The following is a 27,272-nucleotide window of genomic DNA, read 5'->3' as shown; positions in this document are numbered from 1 at the left end:
GTCCTGTCTTCACCTCCTTATCGTCGCGTCTGAAGCCTCACAAACACCAGATGTTATGATCCGTCCCTCACAAGCAGTAATGCAGAAGCTAATCTCAACAGAGTGAGAGAGGATAATCTCAAAAGAGTGAGATATGCTAATATAAAGAGTGAGATATGTTCATCTCAAAAGAGTGAGCTACACAAACTCACAATAGTGAGATGAGCAAATCTCAAAATAGTGAGAGAAGCTAATCTCAAAGATTAAGAAAAGAGTCGGTTGGAGACGGAATAAACCGACGGCCGCCGCAGGTGGAGCTAGCCCGCGTCACCCCCACTGGAACCCTGATGTTGTCCAACATCTGGGAGCTATTTGGTGAGCTCAAGAGTTCACCCCCCCCCCCCCATCACTCCAGTAGTAATTAAAAGATCCTGTTACACAGGGATCTGCTCGCAACCAGCCGCGGTGCGCGGATCGCAGAGCGGGCTAACGGCTACTCACCGACCGCCATTTTAAAGACCGGCCATTAAACATGGCCGCCGGTGGTTTTTGGTCTTCTTCATGACATCGGCTGCACTGATTTAATCGAGGCTGACTTGTGACGTTTGGAATAAAAATGCAGATCTCGCTCTGCCTCCAACTTCCAGAAAGGATTTAGGCTGCTTAGTCTCTAACTAGCTTAATCTCAGCCATTTTATTCTCTAGCCAGTTTAGTCTCTAGCCAGTTTAGACTCGAGCCAGTTTAGTCTCTAGCAAGCTTAGTCTCAGCCGGTTTACTCTCTAGACATCTTAGTCTCTAGTTAACTTAGTACCTAGCAAGCGTAGCATCAGCTAGCTCGGTCCCAGAGAGCCAAGAAGCCTCCTCTCTCTATCTCCTAAGTGGCTGCACTGAGAAACCTTCCGTTACCCTGACCATAACGTGGTGTCTGTCGCCCAGTAGGGCCCTGACCAGACACCGTGGCTTTTTGCAATTGAAGCGTTTCCTCGCTGCGTGCCTTCTGCATTTCCATATCATGTGCAGATGTTTAGATAAATGCAACATTTTTAAATGCGGTTGGGCTGAGAACAGTGATTGGGTGTTTGCCTTCTAATCGTTACTCGTTTGAACCAGTCCTCAACGAGAACAGGCTGCGGTCTCCCTGGCGTTCTGCAGCAGGTAGCAGATCGCGCTCCGTCTACGCCTGGAAATTGCAACATTTAAATACAAACCACATCGTCATTTCAATCCTCCAGTCTTCAGCGATCACTTAGAGGAAAGTACCTTCTGAGAAGTGACGGCGCGGAGCCGCCTCGAGAGGAAACGTAGGTTGGACTTGTTTTATTAGTGTACATTAACAAATACAGCAGAAAAATTTTCCTCCCAGAAGATAAACTCTGTAAAGTACTTTGGCCCCGTCGTCTCCCTGCTCCTCCTGCTCCCTGCAGAGCAGACGTTGTGGAGCGTGCTCCCAATGCTCCCAGTGCTCCCAGTGCTCCCAGTGAGGTTCAAGAAGGCAATCCTTAAGGTTCCTGGAATGTTCTGGAGTACCCTTGAGCTCCTGGACCGAAGGGTTGGGGTCGCGACCAGGCAGTCAGGACAACAAGGCAGTCAGGACAACCAGGCAGTCAGGACGACCAGGCAGTCAGGACGACCAGGCAGTCAGGACAACCAGGCAGTCAGGACCGACCAGGCAGTCAGCAGCGACCAGGCAGTCAGGACAACCAGGCAGTCAGCAGGCAGTCAGGACAACCAGGCAGTCAGGACAACCAGGCAGTCAGGACCGACCAGGCAGTCACCAGGCAGTCAGCAGCGACCAGGCAGTCAGGACAACCAGGTAGTCAGGACCGACCAGGCAGTCAGGACAACCAGGCAGTCAGCAGCGACCAGGCAGTCAGGACTGCCTGGTCGCTGCTGACCGGTCAGTCGTGACCCAAGCCCCGCCCACATCGTCAGAGTCCCGCTCTAACCACTCCGCAGTTCGACCCGCCTCTGGGTAACAGTGGCGCGCCGTCTCCATAGCAACAGACCAGCGACCCCCCCCCCCCCCCCCCAAGGCCCTCCTCTTGAGTCGGCGCGACGGGGGGTCCCCCCCCCCCCCACTAGTCGGAGTGGCCCTCCAGCATGCGGTCGTGGTTGGGCGCCATGATGAAGTGCTTGGGGGCGGGCAGGCCGCGGGCGTCTGCGTGCTCCTCCCACCGGGCGTCGTCGCTCTCGTGGGTGATGTAGCGCTCGCCGCGCCGCGTCTCGAACCCGCGCAGGTCCAGCCACGTCTGGTAGTCCTGCAGTGGGGGCGGGTTAGTGGAGATTACCCAGGGTGCTTTGCTGTGATGCCCGGGACTAGCTCACTACTATGCGTCAATGCATCCGGTTATGCGTCACGTTGTAGGATCAAATCCTGAACGTAATGTTTAGCGTCTTTGTAAAAAGTTGACGTCTTTGTGAAAAGTTGAATCTTTAAACTAGACTTTATGTTAGAAAACGATAATTTTTAATGTTCACCCTCAATTTACGTAAGAAAACGATCATTTGTAATCTCCAAACTTGACATTAAGTAAGAAAACATATTTTCTTTATCTTTAAAATAGACTTTACTTTGGAAAACGATAATTTTCTGATTGCTGATGAAGGACTCAAATGTGTGCTGAAGGTGGAGCGGGAGGACAGACCTGGAGCCAGGGGTGGCTGAGGGCCTTCTCCACGCTGTAGCGCTTCCTCATCTTCACCTGCAGCAGGTTGGTGATGAGGTCGGTAGCTGTGGGACGGGAGGAGGCGTGAGCTCAGGAGAAGAACAACCCGTCTTCTAGAAGACTCGCATGAATTAATATTCTAACTCCCTACAGTAAACCATCCGCTACCTCTAATATACCCAAGATCTCAGCATGACGAACATTACGATCTAGTTAATGAGAGCTAAACAAACACTAATTCATCAGAGAATAAAGGAAATAACTTTCAGGGCAAAGATTCTTTGCCCTGAAAGAGGATCTTCTGGATCATTCCAGTACGATCTGGTTCTCGAGCATCAACAACGAGGAAGACTCCGTTCTCCAGAACCCCAATCGACCCCCCCGACCCTGTGACCACGCCCTCCCGGCCGTCCCGGCTCACCGTCCCCGGAGATGTCCTTCCAGGGGTTGGGCGGGTACATGAAGGCGGCGTTGTGGATCTGGTCGTTGATGTCCTCCTCCTCGTTGAAGGGGAAGGTCCCGCTGAGGCTGACGTACACGATGACGCCCACGGACCACATGTCCAGCGAGCGGTTGTACCCCTTGGAGCGCAGCACCTCCGGCGCCAGGTAGGCGGGGGTCCCCACCACCGAGCGCCGGAACGACTTCTCCCCGATGATGCGGGCGAAGCCGAAGTCGCAAAGCTTCACCTGGAGGTCGGAGGTCAGCAATGCTCGTTAAGGCCGTCAAGGCTGAGGTTCGTTACGGCTGAGGTTTGTTAAGTGAACATGTGGGTGAATGGGTGAATGTTAGGCAATATTGTAAAGCACTTTGAGTGGCCACTCGTTAGAAAAAGCACCATATAAGTCCATTTCATGTAAAAGGTAAGAGTGAGTAAACAGAGTAAGCATTCCTCACTAGGAGCCACCAGCCTGGGCTTATCGCTGAATAAAGGTGACCTCATTCTTGAGTTAATGTTTGTTTAATCCTGCTGACACGTCGGTCGCCGGCCTGGGATCCCGCCGTGGAGACCTGCCGTGTCCACACTAGACCAGGTGAAGACCACAGGAACCCCCGGTGCTCACCTGGGGGAAGGGCTCTGCGGAGGCCAGCAGAACGTTCTCCGGCTTCAGGTCACAGTGGACCACGTTCTTGAGGTGCAGGTGTCGCAGGGCCACCAGGATCTAGGAGCCAACGGAGGAACAGTCTGTCACTGCCAGCCCCTGATCACCAGGAGGTCTTGGGGGGCCGAGACCCAGAGCCCATTTTAACACTGATCTGTACTTTCTGCTCCTTCCATTTTCAAAACGGGCTCATTACTTTCGTTTGAATGCATTTCCTGATTACTGATCAATTCTGTACTTCTGTATTTTTACCATAGCATCTGTACTTCTACTTGAGTAGGGTATGGGTCTACCTTCGCCCCACGGATGTGATGACACTGATGTGATGTCACAGTGATGTCACTGATGTGGCGTCACTGTGAGGTCATTGATGTGATGTCACAGTGATGTCACTGATGTGGCTTCACTGTGAGGTCACTGATGTGGCTTCACTGTGAGGCCACTGATGTGATGTCACTGTGATGTCACTGATGTGATGTCACTGATGTGAGGCCACTGATGTGATGTCACTGATGTGAGGTCACTGATGTGACGACGCTGATGTGATGTCACTGACCTGCGTCACGAGGAACTTGGTGAGGCGTTCTGGCAGCCGGCTCCTCTCGCTGGACAGGATCATCTCCAGCATGTCTCCGTGGAGCTTCTCCATCACCACAAACACCCGCTCCACGGTCTCAAACATGCTCTCCAGGTTCACCACGCCCGGGTGGTGCAGGTTCTGGAGAGCAAGACGGAGAAGAACCACGACGAGAGACGTTCACGATGAGCCGGTACGAGAGGTCATCTCACGGGTTGATTCCCCGGACGATACGGTACTGGGACTGGGTCGGGTTTCTCAAAGCGTTGATAGAGATCGCTGGGTGATTCAACCTTTTATCATCTGAAACCTCTTGTCTGAGGATGGTTTAACAGAACGAAGGCTCGGTCTCTGCGGTCATGTTCTAACAGAACGAAGGAGTCTGTCTCTGAGGTCGTGTTCTAACGGGGTGAAGGCTATGTCGCTGAGGTCAAGACTAGCAGAAGGAGTCTGTCTCTGAGGTCATGTTCTAACAGGATGAAGGCTGTGTCTCTGAGGTCATGTTCTAACGGGATGAAGGCTGTCTCTGAGGTCATGTTCTAACAGGATGAAGGCTGTCTCTGAGGTCATGTTCTAACAGGATGAAGGCTCTGTCTCTGAGGTCATGTTCTAACAGGATGAAGGCTGTCTCTGGGGCTGAGGAGGTCAGGTCACCTGCAGGATGGCCACCTCGTTCCTCAGTTGGCTCTCCTGCTTGGTGGGGAACCTCATCTTATCGATGATCTTGATGGCCACGTCCCGGCCCGTCTTCCTGTGCTTGCCTGATGAGAGGAAACCAATAATCAATCACAAATGATTGCCCGATGTGCATGCCAGAGCTGTGCCAAGTGATGTTCCTTTCTGGTGGCTTTTCCCATCATGTTACCTCAACCAAACCCTTACCTTAAACCTCAACCAAACCCTTACCTTAATTGAACAACATCTAATCTAATAGCGAACCTTAAACATCACTAACCTTTTACTTAAACTTCAACTAAACTAATAACCTTAATATGAACATTTAAAAGGTTATTCAATCCAAATCACTCAGGTCAAAGGTTAATGTAGTAGTATGGATTCCTCCTTACCTCCGTAGACGATCCCAAACTGTCCGGAACCCAAGACCTCGTCTGCAAAGATCTGGTACACCGAGCTGATGTCCTGCAGAACCAGAGAACACCCCTTAACCTTCTGAGATCCAGAACACACCACTTAACCTTCTGAATCCAGAACACCACTTAACCTTCTGAGATCCAGAACACCACTTAACCTTCTGAGATCCAGAACACCCCTTAACCTTCTGAGATCCAGAACACCACTTAACCTTCTGAATCCAGAACACCACTTAACCTTCTGAGATCCAGAACACACCACTTAACCTTCTGAGATCCAGAACACCACTTAACCTTCTGAGATCCAGAACACCACTTAACCTTCTGAGATCCAGAACACACCACTTAACCTTCTGAGATCCATAACACCACTTAACCTTCTGAGATCCAGAACACACCACTTAACCTTCTGAGATCCAGAACACACCACTTAACCTTCTGAGATCCAGAACACCACTTAACCTTCTGAGATCCAGAACACCACTTAACCTTCTGAGATCCAGAACACCACTTAACCTTCTGAGATCCAGAACACCACTTAACCTTCTGAGATCCAGAACACCCCTTAACCTTCTGAGATCCAGAACACCACTTAACCTTCTGAGATCCAGAACACCACTTAACCTTCTGAGATCCAGAACACCCCTTAACCTTCTGAGATCCAGAACACCACTTAACCTTCTGAGATCCAGAACACCACTTAACCTTCTGAGATCCAGAACACCACTTAACCTTCTGAGATCCAGAACACCACTTAACCTTCTGAGATCCAGAACACCACTTAACCTTCTGAGATCCAGAACACCCCTTAACCTTCTGAGATCCAGAACACCCCTTAACCTTCTGAGATGAACTTGCACGTTGGGCTTAAAGCACTTCACGTACGCTCATTAATACGAACATGATCTGCATTATGAATATCGATCAATCTTGTCTCTCACCACATTCTCCTGGATCTGGGAGTTGGACACGGAGATGCTCATGGACAGGTCCTCTGAAAACACATCAGTTAATATTAGAACTCCATCCAGTAAACACTACTGAACACTACCATCTAATTAATGAGAACTAAACAAAGACTCAGGGATCAAAGAATAAAGGTGAGAAAATGTTAGCAAGCAGATAGGAGATGAATCCTATATAGTATTCGGATCATTTGGACGGGGTTAAAACACATCTAGTTAAGCAGGATTAATCCCAATAGATCAGATGATGTCACGGCCTCCGTCGGCTCTCTGCTGTTTCCTACACCTCTCACACGTTCATCTCCTACATGAGCACATGAACACATGAATGCATCATTACAGCCTTGATGCAGAAATCTGGCGGGAGTTTCCATCGGCGGGTGTTTTATCGATTTCACAATCCTGTCGGAGATCTGGGTCACTCTGACCGATCGATACTGTACTGGTGACAGCAGGCTACTGGTGACAGCAGGCTACTGGTGACAGCAGGCTACTGGTGAGAGCAAGCTACTGGTTAGAGCAGGCTACTGGTTAGAGCAGGCTACTGGTTAGAGCAGGCTACTGGTTAGAGCAGGCTACTGGTTAAAGCAGGCTACTGGTGACAGCATGCTACTGGTTAGAGCAGGCTACTGGTTAAAGCAGGCTACTGGTTAGAGCAGGCTACCGGTTAACTTTACCCCAGTATTCCGGCTTACAGCTGGTGGGAGGTTACCCCAAACATTGATGAGCTTGTTGGCTAAACACCGGCTACCTGTATAATAAAGGCTTAACATGGTCTTGCATTAGCATGTTAGCTTGTTGGCTAAAAACCTGCTAGCTGCTAGCATTATATTATCTGGCATTAACATGTTAGCTTGTTGGCTAACCCCCTGCTAGCTGTATAATAAAGAAAGGCTTTACATGGTCTTGCATTAGCATGTTAGCTTGTTGGCTAGCCCCCTGCTAGCTGTATAGTAAAGGCTTTACATGGTCTTGCATTAGCATGTTAGCTTGTTGGCTAGCCCCCTGCTAGCTGTATAATAAAGGCGTCACATGGTCTTGCATTAGCGATGCCATCGGGCTCAGATGACTGATCTATCGGCGCTCAAAGGCCTGGGGGTCTCCCTCTACTCACTGTGGTCCCGGCTCTGGCCTGGGGCCCCCCCCAGGCTGGGCTGGGGGGTGACGGGCATCAGGGCCTGGCGGATGGCCTTCTCCCAGCCCTGGGCGGCCTCCAGGCCCACCCCCGCCGCCGCCAGCCCCGGGGGGAGGCGGCCCGGGTTCTCCCCCACGTAGTACACCACGCTGGAGGTCACGATCAGGAAACAGTGGGGATTGGTCGGGCCCTGGGGGGGGCCGGCTCCATGCGGGAGAGTGAGGCCCTGGGGGGGCCCGGAGGGGCTCCGGCTGAGGCTGGCCCCCGGGGGCAGTGTGAGGCTGGGGCTCCGGGTGAGGCTGGCCCCCGGGGGCCCGGCGGGGCCCTGGACGAGGTTGGCTCCCTGGGGAACGGTGAGGCTCTGCTGGAGGCCGCCCCCCAGGGGCCCAGAGGGGCTCCGGGTGAGGCTAGCCCCCGGGGGCCCCCCGGTGGGGCTCTGGGGGAGACAGGCCCCCTCCTGGACCCGCTCCACCTGCAGGATCTCCGACAGCGGGATCTCCTGGGGGGGGGGGGGGGTTAAGGTCCTGTTGTTATCAGCTCTCCGTGGTCTGAGACGGTCATTCAACATCCTTAAGGAGGGGGGGGGGTTCAGACCTGGACCCGGGGGGGGTCCTGGTCCAGGTCCCGGGGGGGGGGGTCCTGGTCCAGGTCCTGGGGGGGGGGTCCTGGTCCAGGTCCCGGGGGGGGGTTCTGGTCCAGGTCCCGGGGGGGGGGTCCTGGTCCAGGTCCCGGGGGGGGGGTCCTGGTCCAGGTCCCGGGGGGGGGGTCCTGGTCCAGGTCCCGGGGGGGGGGGGTCCTGGTCCAGGTCCCGGGGGGGGGTCCTGGTCTTACCTTGTAGTACTTGGCTGCGTTCTCGTTCTGGAAGAGCGTCAGACACTTGCTGTCCAGACGCCAGTAGTGCCTCTTCCTCTGAGGGAGGAGAGAGGGGGGGGGGGGGGTTAGACTACAACCAGGGAGGGGTGTGTGTGTGTGTGTGTGTGTGTGTGTGTGTGTGTGTGTGTGTGTGTGTGTGTGTGTGTGTGTGTGTGTGTGTGTGTGTGTGTGTGTGTGTGTGTGTGTGTGTACCAGCGGGTCTGTGTGTGTGTGTGTGTGTGTGTGTACCAGCGGGTCTGTGTGTGTGTGTGTGTGTGTGTGTACCAGCGGGTCTCGGCTGCTGTAGTGTGTGTGTGTACCAGCGGGTCTGTGTGTGTGTGTGTGTGTACCAGCGGGTCTCGGCTGCTGTAGTGTGTGTGTGTGTGTGTGTGTGTGTGTGTACCAGCGGGTCTCGGCTGCTGTAGTGTGTGTGTGTGTGTGTGTGTGTACCAGCGGGTCTGTGTGTGTGTGTGTGTGTGTGTGTACCAGCGGGTCTCGGCTGCTGTAGTGTGTGTGTGTGTGTGTGTGTGTGTGTACCAGCGGGTCTCGGCTGCTGTAGTGTGTCTGTGTGTGTGTGTGTGTGTGTGTGTGTGTGTGTGTACCAGCGGGTCTCGGCTGCTGTAGTGTGTGTGTGTGTGTGTGTGTGTGTGTGTACCAGCGGGTCTCGGCTGCTGTAGTGTGTGTGTGTGTGTGTGTGTGTGTGTGTGTGTACCAGCGGGTCTGTGTGTGTGTGTGTGTGTGTGTGTGTGTGTACCAGCGGGTCTCGGCTGCTGTAGTGTGTGTGTGTGTGTGTGTGTGTGTGTGTACCAGCGGGTCTGTGTGTGTGTGTGTGTGTGTGTGTACCAGCGGGTCTCGGCTGCTGTAGTGTGTGTGTGTGTGTGTACCAGCGGGTCTGTGTGTGTGTGTGTGTGTGTGTGTACCAGCGGGTCTCGGCTGCTGTAGTGTGTGTGTGTGTGTGTGTGTGTGTGTGTGTGTACCAGCGGGTCTCGGCTGCTGTAGTGTGTGTTTGTGTGTGTGTGTATCAGCGGGTCTGTGTGTGTGTGTGTGTGTGTGTGTGTGTGTGTGTGTACCAGCGGGTCTGTGTGTGTGTGTGTGTGTGTGTGTGTGTGTGTACCAGCGGGTCTGTGTGTGTGTGTGTGTGTGTGTGTACCAGCGGGTCTCGGCTGCTGTAGTGTGTGTGTGTGTGTGTGTGTGTGTGTGTGTACCAGCGGGTCTCGGCTGCTGTAGTGTGTGTGTGTGTGTGTGTGTGTACCAGCGGGTCTGTGTGTGTGTGTGTGTGTGTGTGTGTGTACCAGCGGGTCTCGGCTGCTGTAGTGTGTGTGTGTGTGTGTGTGTGTGTGTACCAGCGGGTCTCGGCTGCTGTAGTGTGTGTGTGTGTGTGTGTGTGTGTGTACCAGCGGGTCTCGGCTGCTGTAGTGTGTGTGTGTGTGTGTGTGTGTGTGTGTGTGTGTGTACCAGCGGGTCTCGGCTGCTGTAGTGTGTGTGTGTGTGTGTGTGTGTGTGTGTGTGTACCAGCGGGTCTGTGTGTGTGTGTGTGTGTGTGTGTGTGTGTGTACCAGCGGGTCTCGGCTGCTGTAGTGTGTGTGTGTGTGTGTGTGTGTACCAGCGGGTCTCGGCTGCTGTAGTGTGTGTGTGTGTGTGTGTGTGTGTGTGTGTGTGTGTGTGTGTACCAGCGGGTCTCGGCTGCTGTAGTGTGTGTGTGTGTGTGTGTGTGTGTGTGTACCAGCGGGTCTGTGTGTGTGTGTGTGTGTGTGTACCAGCGGGTCTCGGCTGCTGTAGTGTGTGTGTGTGTGTGTACCAGCGGGTCTGTGTGTGTGTGTGTGTGTGTGTGTACCAGCGGGTCTCGGCTGCTGTAGTGTGTGTGTGTGTGTGTGTGTGTGTGTACCAGCGGGTCTCGGCTGCTGTAGTGTGTGTTTGTGTGTGTGTGTATCAGCGGGTCTGTGTGTGTGTGTGTGTGTGTGTGTGTGTACCAGCGGGTCTGTGTGTGTGTGTGTGTGTGTGTGTGTGTGTGTACCAGCGGGTCTCGGCTGCTGTAGTGTGTGTTTGTGTGTGTGTGTATCAGCGGGTCTGTGTGTGTGTGTGTGTGTGTGTGTGTGTGTGTGTACCAGCGGGTCTGTGTGTGTGTGTGTGTGTGTGTGTGTGTGTACCAGCGGGTCTCGGCTGCTGTAGTGTGTGTTTGTGTGTGTGTGTATCAGCGGGTCTGTGTGTGTGTGTGTGTGTGTGTGTGTGTGTGTGTGTGTGTGTACCAGCGGGTCTGTGTGTGTGTGTGTGTGTGTGTGTGTGTGTGTACCAGCGGGTCTCGGCTGCTGTAGTGCACCATCCAGCCCTCCTTCACCACGGTGGAGCTCCTCCTCTTGGTGTGCTTGATGGACTGGACCACCCGCATCAGGGGGATGTTGGTGTTGGTGGAGGGGCTGCGCGCACACACACACACACACACACACACACACACATACACACACACACACATACACACACACACACACACACACACACACACACACACACACACACACACACACACACACACACACACACACACACACACACACACACACACACACACACAGATCATGAATAATGACCTGTTTGTAATGCTGACATGTTCTCTTGGAGGAGCTCAGATAAGAGTTGTGTGTCCCGGTAATGAGTTACCGTAATATTCAAATTCAGTCCAAACCAACAGAAATATCAACCGCAGGATTGATGTCCTGTTCTGTCACCAGTGATACTAGTGATACTAAAGTTACTAGAGTAACTAGTGCTACCTATGATACGAGTGTTACCAGTGCTTCTAGTTGTACCCGTGGTACTAGTATCTCTAGTGATACTAGAGATACTAGTGATACTAGAGATACTAGAGATACTAGAGATACTAGTGATACTAGAGATACTCGTGATTTTAGTGATTTTAGTGATACTAGAGATACTAGAGATACTAGAGATACTAGTGATACTAGTGACATTTGGGCTCGTCGGGTTGTGGGTGTGACCCCTCCCTGGGGGGCCCTGGGTGTGACCCCTCCCTGGGTGGGACCCCTCCCTGGGGGGGACCCCTCCCTGGGTGGGACCCCTCCCTGGGGGGGACCCCTCACCTGATGGCCCTCAGTGTGTCGTCGTCCCGGTCCCCCTCAGCGCTCGGCCCCTCCATGTCGTCCATCTTGTCCTCCAGACCCCCGACCTCGTCCTGGTCCTCGGCGCTGCGGCCCCCCTCGCTGCCCGCGTCCCCCGAGTCCACCTCCATGCCGGGGTCCAGGGACCCCCGGTCGAGGGACCCCCGCTCCAGGGGGTCGGCGCTGGGGCTGGTGGGCTCTGTGGGGGGAGGGGCGACGGCAGTTAGACACCTCACCACGCCCCCCGCCGGGAGATGGGGAGCCCCCTCCCAGACCCTCCGTACGTCCCGTCCCCCCGGAGACGGGGAGCAGCCTCCTAGACCCCCCCCCCCCCCCCCCACACCCTCCCCCCCGGAGATGGTGAGTACCCCACCAGAGCCTCACCTCCGTTGAAGTCCACCTCGCCCAGGCAGTCCCGCGGGGTCTTGGCCGCACATCTCTTGTGGCAGTTGAACTTACAGTCTGGAGAACGGAGACAGACATAGGTTAGAGAGGAGAGGAGAGGAGGAGAGGAGGAGAGGAGAGGAGAGGAGAGGAGGAGAGGAGAGGAGACACACAGGTTTGAGGAGAGGAGAGGAGAGGAGGAGACACACAGAGGTTAGAGAGGAGGAGAGGAGGGGAGGAGAGGAGAGAAGAGAGGAGGAGAGGAGGAGACACACAGAGGTTAGAGAGGAGGAGAGAGGAGAGGAGGAGAGAGGAGACACACAGAGGTTAGAGGAGAGGAAGAGGAGAGGAGGAGACACACAGAGGTTAGAGAGGAGGGGAGGAGATAGGAGAGGAGGGGAGAGGAGAGGGGGAGGGGAGGAGAGGAGAGGAGACACACAGAGGTTAGAGGAGAGGAGAGGAAGAGAGAGGAGAGGAGGAGGGAGAGGAGAGGAGGAGGAGAGGAGGAGAGAGGAGGAGAGGAGGGGGAGCGAGGAGGAGAGCTGTTCCCATACCGATGCCAGTATTGGAAAGTCTACGCTCCGATCCGATACATCACGTGAGTCATTTATAACACAGAGAACCTCACAAACATATGTTTATGCTGCGTTCGTTAACGGTCGGGGATGGAAAGTCGGAATGTGAAATGCGTCATCTCCGATCGACATGCTTTCAAGCTACCAAGTCAGAAAAACATGAATGCATGGACGCTAGACTACAAGAATACAAATGTATTATTATAATTAGAGATAAATATAATGACCTAGATCTGAATAAATGAATAGTCGACAGTAAGTGAACTGACTCTACATTGCTGTCATCGTAAGAGAACCCTTGAACAAGAACGAGCGCTGTTAGTAGTTCCAATGATAGATGCTGTATCGGTTTATACTGTACTGTATACTGTGTCGGTACTCAAGTTCAGGAATCGGAGTTCTATCGCAAACGTAAAAATCGTATGGGAACATCTCTGGAGAGGAGGTGAGGAGGAGGAGGAGAACATCTGTAGAGAGGAGGAGGAGAACATCTGTAGAGAGGAGGAGGAGAACATCTGTAGAGAGGAGGAGGAGGAGAGGAGGAGGAGCAGAACAAATGTAGAGAGGAGGAGGAGAGGAGGAGGAGGAGCAGAACATCTGTAGAGAGGAGGAGGAGAGGAGGAGGAGGAGGAGAACATCTGTAGAGAGGAGGAGGAGGAGAGGAGGAGGAGGAGGAGGAGCAGAACATCTGTAGAGAGGAGGTGAGGAGGAGGAGGAGAACATCTGTAGAGAGGAGGAGGAGGAGAGGAGGAGGAGCAGAACATCTGTAGAGAGGAGGAGGAGGAGCTCTGACCTCGGCACTGCAGGCCCTGTCTGAACAGGCCCTTCAGCAGCCTCTTGCAGTACTGGCAGACGGTGGGCCGGGTGTAGGAGTGCACGGAGAAGGTGTGCGGCACCTTGACGCGGCCCAGAACCATCTTCTCCATCCAGATGGGCCGGCCACTCAGCAGGGAGTTCCTCTTCCCCGCCGCCAGCAGGGGGCGCTGCAGGGGGGACGGGGGAGGGGAAGGGGGAGGACGAAGAGGGGGAGGTAGAAATATGTTGGGAGGAAGGGGGGGAGGGGAGGGAGGAAGGGGGGGGGGATGGGGGGGAGGAGGGGAGGAAGGGGGGGGAGGGGAGGGAGGAAGGGGGGGGGAATGGGTGTGATGGAGTGTGGGGGTGGAACGGTTGGGGGAGAGGAAGAGAGAAGGAAGGGGGAGGAAGAAGTGGGGGAGGTAGAAATATGTTGGGAGATGTGGGAGAGGGGAACGGGAGGAAGCGGGAGACGGCAGGGCAGACGGAGAGACAGAAATAAGATTGGGGGAGGGTGCGGGATGGAAGGGGGGAGGAGGGGAGGAAGGGGGGGAGGGGAGGGGAGGGAGGGACGGGAGGGACGGGAGGGGGGAGGAGGGTACGGGACGGGAGGGACGGGAGGGGGGAGGAGGGTACGGGACGGGAGGGACGGGAGGGACGGGAGGGGGGAGAGATGAGTCAACATCACAGCAGTCTTGTAAGGACCGACTCTGGCCCGGGGGAGAGGCGCTCGTGGAGTGATGTCACGTGAGCTTCAGGCTGCTGGTGTCTCCCGGGAGGAGGAGGGACGAACCGGGAGGAACCCTAGTGGGCGGCACGTGGCTCAGGAGGCAGAGCGGGTCGGCTGGTCACCGGGAGGTCGCCGGTTCGATCCCCGGCTCCTCCTAGCTGAGTGTGGAGGCGTCCCTGAGCGAGACCCCCCACCCTGACTGCCCCTGACCAGCTGGCTGTCGCCCCGCGCGGCCGACTCCGCCGTCGGCGTGTGAACGTGTGCGTGAACGGGTGAATGTGAGGCGGTGTCGCTTGGAGGGAACACTGGTTAGGAAAGCGCTGAATAAATGCAGCGACTCATTTGGTGTCGGTCGGCAGAACGGTGGAGAAACCATCCAACCACCGTCGGAGGGACGCCCAGCCTCCAGCGGGAGGGCAGCGAGGGGAGGCCCCCGGGGACGTCTGCCCGTCGGCGTGTCCAGACTGCAGACGCGCTCCCCTCTGAGCGCCGTCCGTTCGTCCGGCAGAACAATGGCCGGCCGGGTTCCCCCCGCGTACCCCCCTCGGGCCCCAGGAAGCCCCGCACAATGGGGGGTCCCCCCAGCAGGGGCCGGCCCCCCGCCACCGAGCCCCCGCCTGGCGCCTTTACCCTGGGTGGGGCGAGGGTCACGCTAGTAGAGGCCTCATGGACCTGGGGGGTTACTCTGAAGGACGACCCAGTAGAGACGGGGGGGGGACTCTTAAGGACCCATTATAGATGGGGGGGGGGGCGGGGAACTCTTGAGGACCCAGTAGAGACGGGGGGGGGGCTCTTAAGGACCGAGTAGAGACGGGGGGGGGGCTCTTAAGGACCGAGTAGAGACGGGGGGGGCTCTTAAGGACCGAGTAGAGACGGGGGGGGGGCTCTTAAGGACCGAGTAGAGACGGGGGGGGGGCTCTTAAGGACCGAGTAGAGACGGGGGGGGGGCTCTTAAGGACCGAGTAGAGACGGGGGGGGGGGCTCGTACCTCTTCCGGGGCCGGGGGGGTGAACTCGGCGCTGAGGGAGGCCCGGGGGAGGCTGAGCACGCCGGCGGTCAGCGAGGCGCTGGACAGACGCCGCTTGCGGACGCCGCTGCAGTTGTTGGGGATCTTGAAGGCGCAGCGCTTGTGGAAGTTCAGCCCGCAGCCTGCAGGGGGCGCAGAAGCAGCGGGGGTCAGAGGCTCACCCACCCTCTCACTGGTCAGAGACTCACTAACTCACTGGTCAGAGACTCACTCACTCACTGTCTCACTCACTCACTCACTCACTGTCTCACTCACTCACTGTCTCACTCACTCACTCACTGTCTCACTCACTGTCTCACTCACTCACTGTCTCACTCACTCACTCACTCACTGTCTCACTCACTCACTGTCTCACTCACTCACTGTCTCACTCACTCACTCACTGTCTCACTCACTCACTCACTCACTGTCTCACTCACTCACTGTCTCACTCACTCACTCACTCACTGTCTCACTCACTCACTGTCTCACTCACTCACTCACTGTCTCACTCACTGTCTCACTCACTCACTCACTGTCTCACTCACTCAGTCTTAGTGTCTGTAATACTTCAGAGTCAACCATGTGACCCGAGGGACACTTGTCAGACCAGCTCTGACCAGGACAGACCAGGTGAGACCAGGACAGACCAGGTGACGCCAGGTGAGACCAGCTCTGACCAGGTGAGACCAGGTGAGACCAGCTCTGACCAGGACAGACCAGGTGACGCCAGGTGAGACCAGCTCTGACCAGGTGAGACCAGCTCTGACCAGGTGAGACCAGGACAGACCAGGTGACGCCAGGTGAGACCAGCTCTGACCAGGTGAGACCAGCTCTGACCAGGTGAGACCAGCTCTGACCAGGTGAGACCAGCTCTGACCAGGTGAGACCAGGTGAGACCAGCTCTGACCAGGACAGACCAGGTGACGCCAGGTGAGACCAGCTCTGACCAGGTGAGACCAGCTCTGACCAGGTGAGACCAGCTCTGACCAGGTGAGACCAGGTTAGACCAGCTCTGACCAGGTGAGACCAGCTCTGACCAGGTGAGACCAGCTCTGACCAGGTGAGACCAGGTGAGACCAGCTCTGACCAGGACAGACCAGGTGACGCCAGGTGAGACCAGCTCTGACCAGGTGAGACCAGCTCTGACCAGGTGAGACCAGCTCTGACCAGGTGAGACCAGCTCTGACCAGGGGGGGGCTCTTACCTTCACACTTGAGGCCCTGCCGGACCAGGCCCCAGAGCATCTCCCCACAGTGGTCGCAGAAGGCGGGGGCCTTGTAGGAGTGCACGTAGAGGGCGTGGGGGCGGATCTGGAAGTCCTCCACCGTGGCCAGCGCTGGGGCACAAGGGTTCAACGTCACTCAGAGTACACGGGTCAGGGTGTCACTGTGCCAGGTCATCCTCTGTCACACGCTGTCCGAACCCATCAGACCCAGCAAGTTACACATTTCAACCAATCAGAAACAGCGAAATGTGATTCCTGATGGACTGGCTATAGACCTATTAAGAATAACTCCCTCCGAGGCTCCGGGGCCCTCGGTCAGATGTCTATGCGTAATAACACGGGTTATGAATGATAAGACATAACCAACTCTGTAGGTGGTGAAGAAGTAAAAGCTGCTTCACGTTTTGTACTACACACTTTTTCCATCTAGTTTCCACTGAGGTTTTGGATTGTCGGTGCCCTTAAATTAGCATTAATAATCGTTTACTACTTTAACGGCAGATGGAAAAAGTGCGTCGTTCAGAACGTGAGCAGCTTTTACTTCTTCGCCACCTACAGAGTTTGTTATGTACGATCATTCATAACCCCACGTTATTTCCCGTAGACGTTTGACGGAGGGAACCTGAGTATGCTGCTGAAGGCTGAAGCTACTTCTTTCTAAAACTGGTCTTGTGAGTGTTCGTATGAGTGGTCTTGTTTTGTGCGGGTTTGCTTGAACGCAAGCCGTCTCATCTTCCTCAAGCTACCAGAGCTCCTCATCTTCCTCCAGCTCCTCCCCCTCTTCCTCTACTGCCGGGTGAAGACCGGTCTGTCCTGAGCCTCCAGGTCCATAAAGACTCATGTCTGCTGCTGGTTGCCTGATTATCCCTAATTCTGCCATCCTTGACGCTCTGGCGCCCGAAGGCCGACCGCCCGTCGCAGGAACTCCTCCAACAACACATCGCCATGGTAACCGCAGCCTCCAGTTCACTTCACAGACAATGGTCCCCTCTCCTGTGTCTGAGGTCCTCAGGACCTGGGAGGCTCCACGCAGCGACCTGCCCCATCACACCCACACACTGCACCTCCTGCACCTACTGCACCCACACACTGCACCCACACACTGCACCTACTGCACCTACTGCACCCACACACTGCACCTACTGCACCTACTGCACCCACACACTGCACCTACTGCACCCACACACTGCACCTACTGCACCCACTGCACCCACACACTGCACCTACTGCACCTACTACACCCACACACTGCACCTACTGCACCCACTGCACCCACACACTGCACCTACTGCACCCACTGCACCCACACACTGCACCTACTGCACCCACACACTGCACCTACTGCACCCACTGCACCCACACACTGCACCTACTGCACCTACTGCACCCACACACTGCACCCACACACTGCACCCACACACTGCACCTCCTGCACCCTCACACTGCACCTACTGCACCCACACACTGCACCTACTGCACCCACACACTGCACCTACTGCACCCACTGCACCCACACACTGCACCTACTGCACCCACACACTGCACCCACACACTGCACCTACTGCACCCACACACTGCACCCACACACTGCACCTACTGCACCCACTGCACCCACACACTGCACCTACTGCACCTACTGCACCCACACACTGCACCCACTGCACCCACTGCACCTACTGCACCCACACACTGCACCCACTGCACCTACTGCACCCACACACTGCACCCACTGCACCTACTGCACCCACACACTGCACCTACTGCACCCACACACTGCACCCACTGCACCTACTGCACCCACACACTGCACCTCCTGCACCCACTGCACCTACTGCACCTACTGCACCCACACACTGCACCTACTGCACCCACTGCACCCACACACTGCACCTACTGCACCTACTGCACCCACACACTGCACCTACTGCACCCACTGCACCCACACACTGCACCTACTGCACCCACACACTGCACCCACACACTGCACCCACTGCACCCACACACTGCACCTACTGCACCTACTGCACCCACACACTGCACCTACTGCACCCACTGCACCCACACACTGCACCTACTGCACCTACTGCACCCACACACTGCACCCACACACTGCACCCACTGCACCCACACACTGCACCCTCACACTGCACCTCCTGCACCCTCACACTGCACCTCCTGCACCCTCACACTGCACCTACTGCACCCTCACACTGCACCTACTGCACCCACACACTGCACCTCCTGCACCTACTGCACCCGCACACTCACTCACTCACTGCCTCACTCATTCACCAACCCACACACTCACTCACCCACTCACTGTCTCACTCACTGTCTCACTCACTGTCTCACTCACTGTCTCACTCACTGTCTCACTCACTGTCTCACTCACTGTCTCACTCAGTCACCGTTACACCTTCAGGGATGTAGACCCAGGAGGAGGAGGAGGAAGAGGAAGAGGAGGAGGAGGACCTACCGGAGAGCACCACCTCCACCAGGTCGCCCTCCTGGATGTCCTGGGCGGCGCCCACGCGCTGCAGGATGTTGTCAGAGCTCAGGTCGTGGCGGAAGAGGAGGATCTTGTTGAACATCCCGAAGAAGCCGCACTCGGGGAACTGGAGGAGGTCAGAGGTCAGGGGTCACAATCCTTTAAGAATCAAATCGATCAAAGTCAATCAAAAAAATCTAGAAAGCAAACGGCAACGGTGGCACACACACACACACACACACACACACACACACACACACACACACACACACACACACACACACACACACACACACACACACACACACACACACACACACACACACACACACACACACCGCTAATGGAAGCTCTCCGAGCTAATGCTAACGCTAAAGCTAAAGCTAATGTACGGAGGGAGGGGTGAGGGCAGTAGAGAGGGGTTCCAGCCCCCGAGGGTTCTGGGTCGGATCCCCCTCTCCTACCCATGGGCAACCCGCTTGAATTCTAAACCTTTCTGAAGGTTTCTGCCACACGCCGTGAAACAAGGAGCTGAGGTGGACGAGCTCCTGGTTACTGTGTGAGCACAGTGTGTGTGTCTGTGTGCGTCTTTGTGAACACTTGGTGTGTGTGTCTGTCTTTGTGAACACTGTGTGTGTGTGTGTGTGTGTGTGTGTGTGTGTGTGTGTGTGTGTGTGTGTGTGTGTGTGTGTGTGTGTGTGTGAGAACAGGGTGTGTGTATGTGTGAACACAGTGTGTTTGTGTGTGAACACGGTGTGTGTGTGTGTGGGTGTGTGTGTGTTTGTTTCTGAACACGGTGTGTGTATGTGTGTGTGTGTGAACACAGTGTGTGAACACGGTCTGTGTGTGTGTGTGTGTGTGTGTGTTTCTGAACACGGTGTGTGTGTGTGTGTGTGTGTGTGTGTGTGTGTGTGTGTGTGTGTGTGTGTGTGTGTGTGTGTGTGTGTGTGTGTGTGTGTGTGTGTGTGTGTGTGTGTGTGTGTGTGTGTGTGTGTGTGTGTGTTCAGGATCTGTGCAGCCTGCAGACACGGCGCTGCTTCCTGTGGGGGTGATGCTCCCCAGCTGGCCCTGCAGGATGCAGCGTGTGCAGGTAGTCTGCATGGGTGCAGACACAGGAAGTGACACGGAGGAGGTGCAGCACATCTCATTGGCGGCTTGGCAGTTACCCCCCCCCCCCCCCCGACCCCGACCCCGAGTGTGTGTGTGGGGGGAGAGGAAGGAGTAGCCCTCTTCTTTCCGTCTGGATGCTAACAGTAAACCGATGGCGTTAATACCGCGCGTTAGTAACCAGCGGCCACTCGAAGCGCGTCACAACGCTGCCCCACGTTCACCCACACACTCACCTCCACACTCACCTCCACACTCACCTCCACACTCACCTCCACACTCACCTCCACACTCACCTCCACACTCACCTCCACACTCACCTCCACACTCACCTCCACACTCTGCTAGGAGGAGCCGGGGATCGAACCAGCGACCCTCCGGTGACCAGCCGACCCGCTCTGCCTCCTGAGGCACACGCCGCCCAGTGTAGCGTTAGCTTGTAGCGTTAGCTTTAGCGCTAGCCACCACGTGTAGAGACAGACGTTGGCGCCGCCGGGCCGCCTCAGCACCACTTCATGCTCAGGGCTTTGACCTCTGACCCCAACTATGGGCTTAGAACTCCATTAACCACAACACACACACACACACACACACACACACACACACACACACACACACACACACACACACACACACACACACACACACACACACACACACACACACACACACACACACACACTCTAATCTGAGGCTTCAGCCACCATTATGAAGACTTAGATACATGTACGCACGCACACACATTATCTAATGTTTTTCTTTGATTTGATCGCGATGCAGCAATTTGACACCGTCCCAATAGGGCAGGAAACTATCATAGGACCACAATGCACTACAGAAAGAGAGGTACAATAAAATACACATCCCGCAATCCACCGGTAAATATACACTGATATAGTTTAGAGTACAACACTATTCTAAAGACGCTGGTTTGCTTTGAGGTAGCCTTCCATGTGTTCCAGAGTCGACCCCGTTAAGGAGAAAGGTCTGAACGTAGATCTATGATGTGGCGTTCTACAGTCGCCATTCACATGGTCGATAAATACACATGGATACATGGACATGGATACATGGACAGGTTAACATAGATAGTGACACATAGATTAACATAGACAGTGACACTTAGATACAGTTGAAGCTGTGACTTTAACAATTGGGAGGAGCTAATGCAGACGAGGAACTGATCGGAGAACAGAATGTGTCCGAGACCCAGAGCTCTGAGGCTGATCAGATGGGGGGGGGGGGGGGGGGGGTTCTCTGAGAGGCGATGGGGAGTCGCCCAGAGGTCCTCTCCTCCACCAGGAGGAGATCCCGTGTGGCGCTGGACTGGGCTCGGTTTAATCCCTTTTAATTCCCCCGTTATGTCGGTACGGACGTAACGAAGAATGAAACGGGGTCGCGGGACTGTCCCGGTCTGAGTCGTGTTATTATTAACTCAGCGTCTAGCCACCAGAGTGCATTTAGGACACGGAAATCCCCAAACATTAGCGTCCATCAGCCCAGACTGACGCCCTCCTCAGGGAGCGGTCTGGAAACACGAAGCAGTTTGGTAAGAACTCAAACGATTGTGAAACGATGTCGCGGCTGCGTGATTCTGCCGTTTCTACAACTCAGTGGGCGGGAACGGAAGGCGACCTCTGGGAATGATCATTGGACCGTCGCAATGTCAATACTGTATTCTGGTTGTTGATTGGCTAGGCAGGGTCCTCGTTGGAGCAACGTTTTACCTGTTTACACGCTACCAACACGCTACCAACACGCCACCAACACGCCACCAACACGCTACCAACACGCTACCAACACACTACCAACACGCTACCAACACGCTACCAACACACCACCAACACTGTACCAACACGCTACCAACACTGTACCAACACGCTACCAACACGCTACCAACACGCTACCAACACGCTACCAACACACTACCAACACGCTACCAACACTGTACCAACACGCTACCAACACTGTACCAACACTGTACCAACACGCTACCAACACGCTACCAACACGCTACCAACACGCTACCAACACTGTACCAACACGCTACCAACACGCCACCAACACGCCACCAACACGCTACCAACACGCTACCAACACGCTACCAACACACTACCAACACGCTACCAACACGCTACCAACACGCTACCAACACACCACCAACACTGTACCAACACGCTACCAACACTGTACCAACACGCTACCAACACGCTACCAACACGCTACCAACACACTACCAACACGCTACCAACACGCTACCAACACTGTACCAACACACCACCAACACACTACCAACACTGTACCAACACGCTACCAACACTGTACCAACACGCTACCAACATACACCACCAACGCACACAACCGACACACACTACGAACACACCACTAATACACAACACCAACACACACTAGCAACATGCTACCAACATGCTATCAACACACCACCAACACCGTAGCAACAAGCTACCAACATGAGACCAACAACACCGACATATCAGGGACAGAGTTAAGGTGAGGGGGCGGGGGGGGCGGGGGGGAGGGTCCAATGGTTAACCAGCTGCTGTGGGGGCAGATCCAGCTCTCTGATTGGACCAGGGGCCGGTGCCCTCATCCTGGACAGGAAGTGCCGAGGTGTTTTGGAAACTGAGCGGACGCTGACCTTGAGGTCACGCGGTCGACTTCAGGAAGTAAGTAACACACACACACCTGACACTGCGCATGCACACATACACACCGGACCAACACACACACAAACAAACAGACACACACATACACACAAATGCGGAACGTTTAAATCCAAAGTAAAACAGTCACAGCAGTGAACTCACAAACGCACAAAACGCGCAGGAGATCTGAAACATGAACACACACCACACAGACACACAGGTGTGTGTGTGTGTGTGTGTGTGTGTGTGTGTGTGTGTGTGTGTGTGTGTGTGTGTGTGTGTGTGTGTGTGTGTGTGTGTGTGTGTGTGTGTGTTCTTGCCTGACTGTGTGTGTGTGTGTGTGTGTGTGTCCTTGCCTGACTCTGTGTGTGTGTGTGTGTGTTCCTGATGTCTTCCTGAACCCCCCGATGACCTCGTGAGGGGGCGGGGCCAGGAAGGGAAGTGCTCGTCACACCCAGCGTGACACAACGCTCACTTCCTGTTTCATCCTGATGGGTTTGTGTTGCTGTGATGTCCTCTGCCCTGATCCCAACACACACGCACGCACACACACACACACACGTACAAGCACACATACACACACACACGCACACGCACACACGTACAAGCACACATACACACACACACACGCACACACACGTACAAGCACAGATAGACACACACACACACGCACTAACACACACACACATACACATCAGCGTGGCAAGATGAGAGCATGAGGACTCACACGTCCATTGGTACCAAACCGGGGATGAAGGACATTAGTTATGTTGATTGTATTGTATTACATGTACTTATTCATCACATATGACGATATATCTGTATTTATTTCATATTCAACGATAGGTATTTGGGACAAATGTAAATATATCTACATATGTAATAAAAACGGATATATATGTATTTCTTACATATATATATGTATTTATTACATATGTAGAAATATTTACTATGAATGTGTAGATGTATTATTTTTTGTTATGTCATCAACTACGACGACCATCACCCGCTTGAACACGCACGCACACGCACAGCCGCGCACAAACGCACACACGCACAGCCGCGCACAAACGCACACACGCACAGCCGCGCACAAACGCACACACGCACAGCCGCGCACAAACGCACACACGCACAGCCGCGCACAAACGCACAGCCGCGCACAAACGCACACACACACAGCCGCGCACACACGCACAGCCGCGCACAAACGCACACACGCACAGCCGCGCACAAACGCACACACGCACGTGCCCACTGTACAGTAATCCAGTATAATCCGTTTGCCGTTATGTTATATCTTTCCCATTAACAAATTCACTGCTGCTCTTCAATATTACGTCCATAATAACATCGTCATGACAACCTAACCCCGCCCCCAGCAGGAGGTGACCTCCGGGCCCGCCTAATCCCCCGCTGGACCACCACGCACACACACACACACACACACACACACACACACACACACACACACACACACCACCGTGAGATCTAAAGACTACAAAACCTGATCCTTAAAGACTACAAGTTAGAGAGAGAGAGAGAGAGGGGGGAAGAGAGAGCGGGGGGAGACAGACAGACAGACAGACAGACAGACAGACAGACAGACAGACAGACAGACAGACAGAGAGGGGGGGGTGAGAGAGGGGGGATGAGAGAGCGGGCGGGGGGAGACAGACAGACAGAGAGAGAGAGGGGGGGGTGAGAGAGAGGGGGGGAGAGAGCAGGGGGGGAGAGAGAGCGAGAGAGGGAGGAGAGAGGGGGGGTGAGAGAGAGAGAGAGAGAGAGAGGGGGGATCATATGATCATGTAGTACAGTATGTGATTCAATATGGTTAATAAATATAAAACATGTCGCTGTGGTTTAGACGCACGGACAAACAAGGTTTCTGTTTACCGAGTGTCCATGTGACGTGGGATTGTTCGGGTCACATGCTCCGAGAAACATTCAGCTGACTTCATAACCTCTCTCAGCAATAGGGGCCCCCTGCAGGACCCCCGCAGCAGGGGGCCCTGTAGGGGGCCCGGGGCCCAGTGCTGGGAGCCTCTCATCTGGGAGCTCTCGCTCTCTCTCTCTCTCTCTCTCTCTCTCGCTCTCTCTCTCCCTCTCTCTCTCGCTCTCTCTCTCTCTCTGTGTCTCTCTCTCTCTCTCTCTCGCTCTCGCTCTCGCTCTCGCTCTCGCTCTCGCTCTCTCTCCTCACCCTGGCCCCGGCTTTCATCCTGGCCTCGGTAACCACGGTAACCGTAGCGGGTCCAGGGTCCCTCTACGGTGCCCACGTGTGGGCACCGTAGAGGGACCTGGGACCTGGACCTGCACCTGGACCTGGACCCGGACCCGGGACTAGACCAGACAACGGACACGATGCTCCAACGTGTGGACGGCTTGAATGGAAGTGAGCCAACGACCGGGTGACATATGTAGAGATGGAGTGACACATCAAGGGAGAGAGAGTGGGAGGGAGAGAGAGGGAGGGGGGGGGGAGGATGGAGTGACACATCGAGGGAGAGAGAGAGAGGGAGAGGGGGAGAGGGGGGAGGGAGTGAGAGGGGGAGAGAAGGATGGAGTGACACATCGAGGGAGAGTGGGGGAGAGGGAGGGAGGGAGGGGGAGGGAGTGAGAGGGGGAGAGAAGGATGGAGTGACACATCGAGGGAGAGTGGGGGAGAGAGGGGGGGAGGGAGGGGGAGGGAGAGAGGGGGAGGGAGGATGGAGTGACACATCGAGGGAGAGTGGGGGAGAGAGGGAGGGAGGGAGGGGGAGGGAGAGAGGGGGAGGGAGGATGGAGTGACACATCGAGGGAGAGTGGGGGAGAGAGGGGGGGAGGGAGGGGGAGGGAGAGAGGGGGAGGGAGGGAGGGGGGAGGGAGTGACACATCGAGGGAGAGAGAGATTGAGGGAGGGAGAGGAAGTAGAAAGTAGAAACCAGCTGACGGCAGCAAACCGTCTTTTCCACGCGACTCTTCGCTTCACCACGGCAACCAAGTGATCCAGGTGACCAATCAGAGCCTGAGGAGGGCGGGGTCAGGCTCTCGCTGACCACGGTTTAACTCTGCTCTCCTCAGCCTGCTGGCGGCCATGTGACCCTGACTCTGGCCCGGGTAACCCCAGAGCCCGGTGAGGACCGGCCAGACGCCCCGCCCTCCCGACGGGCCGGCTGGCGCCCTGCGGCTGACTCCGCCGTCGGGGGTGAAGGGGGGAATGAAGGGTGAATGAAGGGGGAATGAAGGGGTGAATGAGGGGGTGAAATGAGGGGGGAATGAGGGGGGGAATGAGGGGGTGAATGAGGGGGTGAATGAGAGGCCATATTGTAAAGAGCGCCTTGAGCGGCCACTGGTCAGAACAGCGCGGGGTGAGGGCGGTCTGTTTACCGTCTCCCTTTTAAAAGATGAAGTGCGACGATGTGACTGTAGCCACCCAAAGGACCCCCGGGGGGCCCCCAACACACACACCGACACACACGCGCCCGGCGGGCCTACCTTCTGGTCCACGACGGAGCACACCAGCTCCATGACGGCGCCCAGGGAGAGCTCCCCCGGCTCCAGGCTCACCGTCTCCCTGGTCAGCCCGATCTGGAGCAGGAAGGACAGGCCGTGGGCGGAGCCCCGAGAGGGGCTGGGGCTGGCGGCCCGGGGGCTGGCGGCCCGGGGGGTGCCGTTGGACAGGCGGCTCAGGGGGGGGGCCGGCGGGCTGGGGGAGGGCGAGGGGGGGCAGGCGCTGGTCGGGGTGGGGGGGGGCGGCCTGGGGAGCAGGGGGGTGGAGGAGCTGGGGGAGGCAGACATGGCGGCGGCGGCTGTGGCTGCTCAGGGCGAGGGGCTCTTCAGGGAGGGGTCAGAGTTGAACAACATCCAGATTGGGTAATTATTCCGAGGGGTCGCGGCGCTCCGTCACAGCGGTGATCCGCACATCTGGGCCGCGTTCCAACCGCTGCAGGGCCACTCCGAGTCACTCCTTAAACCTGATTACGGCTCCGTGTGTCTCGCTCTCGCCCGAGGGACGGCATCTGGAAAGAAGGGGAGAAGACAGATACCGTCAGGGAAAGTGTCCACAAACCCCGCGCGTTGTGTTACCGCGACGCACCGCGACAGGTCGGCTACGTTCACCACAGACTGAGCCACACGCCGGCTCGATGCTCACTGCTCTGTAGCCCGTGGGTCCGGACACGACCCGACCCGCCTCCGCAGAGCGGGACCGGCCCGTGCGGCGGGTCTCATCATGTCAGATCCGATCATCGATTAGGCTAGTCGTCGGCTCGAGCGCCGGGGGCGACGTAGTGACCGCTGCTGCAAAGTTACGTTTCTGACGTCATACACGCTGGCGTTAGAGACCGTTAAAAGTGCAAACTATGATATGATGAAGAGCAGACAACTAACAATGAATTCCTCACACAGCGAGATCGATCCCCGGGTCCCGTACACATCTGGCTCCTCGCTTATCGGGAGGGAAGAGGGTGGGGGGGGAATCGCTGCAACAAGTTTCCGCTCGTGATGTTCGACTCCTAAAGCGCAGTCGGGTTCCGATCCCCTGGATCTATCCGCTCTCCAAGGAGAACCGCTCCGTGGAGCTCCGAGCAGTCTGAACACCTCACCTCTCCCCGGCGGGGCGGTCCTCTCCACCGATGCGGCAGGAAAGAATGCGAGTTCGATTCCCCCGACGAATAACGGGTCGCCAAAACATCCGAACGCGTCGTCCGTTCTCCCGGTGTCCGCGTCGGAACGCGCGGTGGACCGGGGCGGAACCGGTCGGACTTTGATCTCCTCGGAAACTTTCTGCCCGTCGTCTCGAGCCACGCGCGTCCCGCCGCTTCTGTCGCCGCTGC

The 27,272-nt window shown here is 55.8% G+C and overlaps 1 protein-coding gene across 3 annotated transcripts; it reads right to left on the bottom strand.

Moving 5' to 3' along the window:
* Positions 1 to 1,282: 1,282 nt before the first annotated feature.
* Positions 1,283 to 27,272, bottom strand: LOC132449896 (serine/threonine-protein kinase D3-like). 3 transcript variants are annotated; one of them, XM_060041775.1, is made up of 19 exons: positions 27,042 to 27,272; positions 25,933 to 26,456; positions 18,674 to 18,812; positions 16,177 to 16,308; positions 14,952 to 15,112; positions 13,235 to 13,424; positions 11,867 to 11,944; positions 11,465 to 11,681; positions 10,660 to 10,783; positions 8,349 to 8,426; positions 7,497 to 8,016; positions 6,359 to 6,411; positions 5,394 to 5,466; positions 4,981 to 5,087; positions 4,306 to 4,467; positions 3,711 to 3,809; positions 3,068 to 3,335; positions 2,626 to 2,711; positions 1,283 to 2,238 (listed from the first exon to the last, which is right to left on the bottom strand). In XM_060041775.1, the coding sequence occupies exons 2-19, from the start codon at positions 26,233 to 26,235 to the stop codon at positions 2,059 to 2,061; spliced, it is 2,970 nt and encodes a 989-aa protein (XP_059897758.1). In that variant the 5' UTR covers positions 26,236 to 26,456; positions 27,042 to 27,272; the 3' UTR covers positions 1,283 to 2,058. The 3 variants fall into 3 exon arrangements, with proteins under 3 accessions (XP_059897758.1, XP_059897759.1, XP_059897760.1); XM_060041776.1 differs by lacking the exon at positions 27,042 to 27,272 and adding an exon at positions 26,841 to 26,970; XM_060041777.1 differs by lacking the exon at positions 27,042 to 27,272 and adding an exon at positions 26,827 to 26,950.

Source organism: Gadus macrocephalus, chromosome 21 (assembly GCF_031168955.1).
Source record: "Gadus macrocephalus chromosome 21, ASM3116895v1".
Lineage (NCBI taxonomy): Eukaryota > Metazoa > Chordata > Actinopteri > Gadiformes > Gadidae > Gadus > Gadus macrocephalus.
Note: the sequence above shows the minus strand (reverse complement) of the source record. Positions and strands in the feature narration are given on the sequence as shown.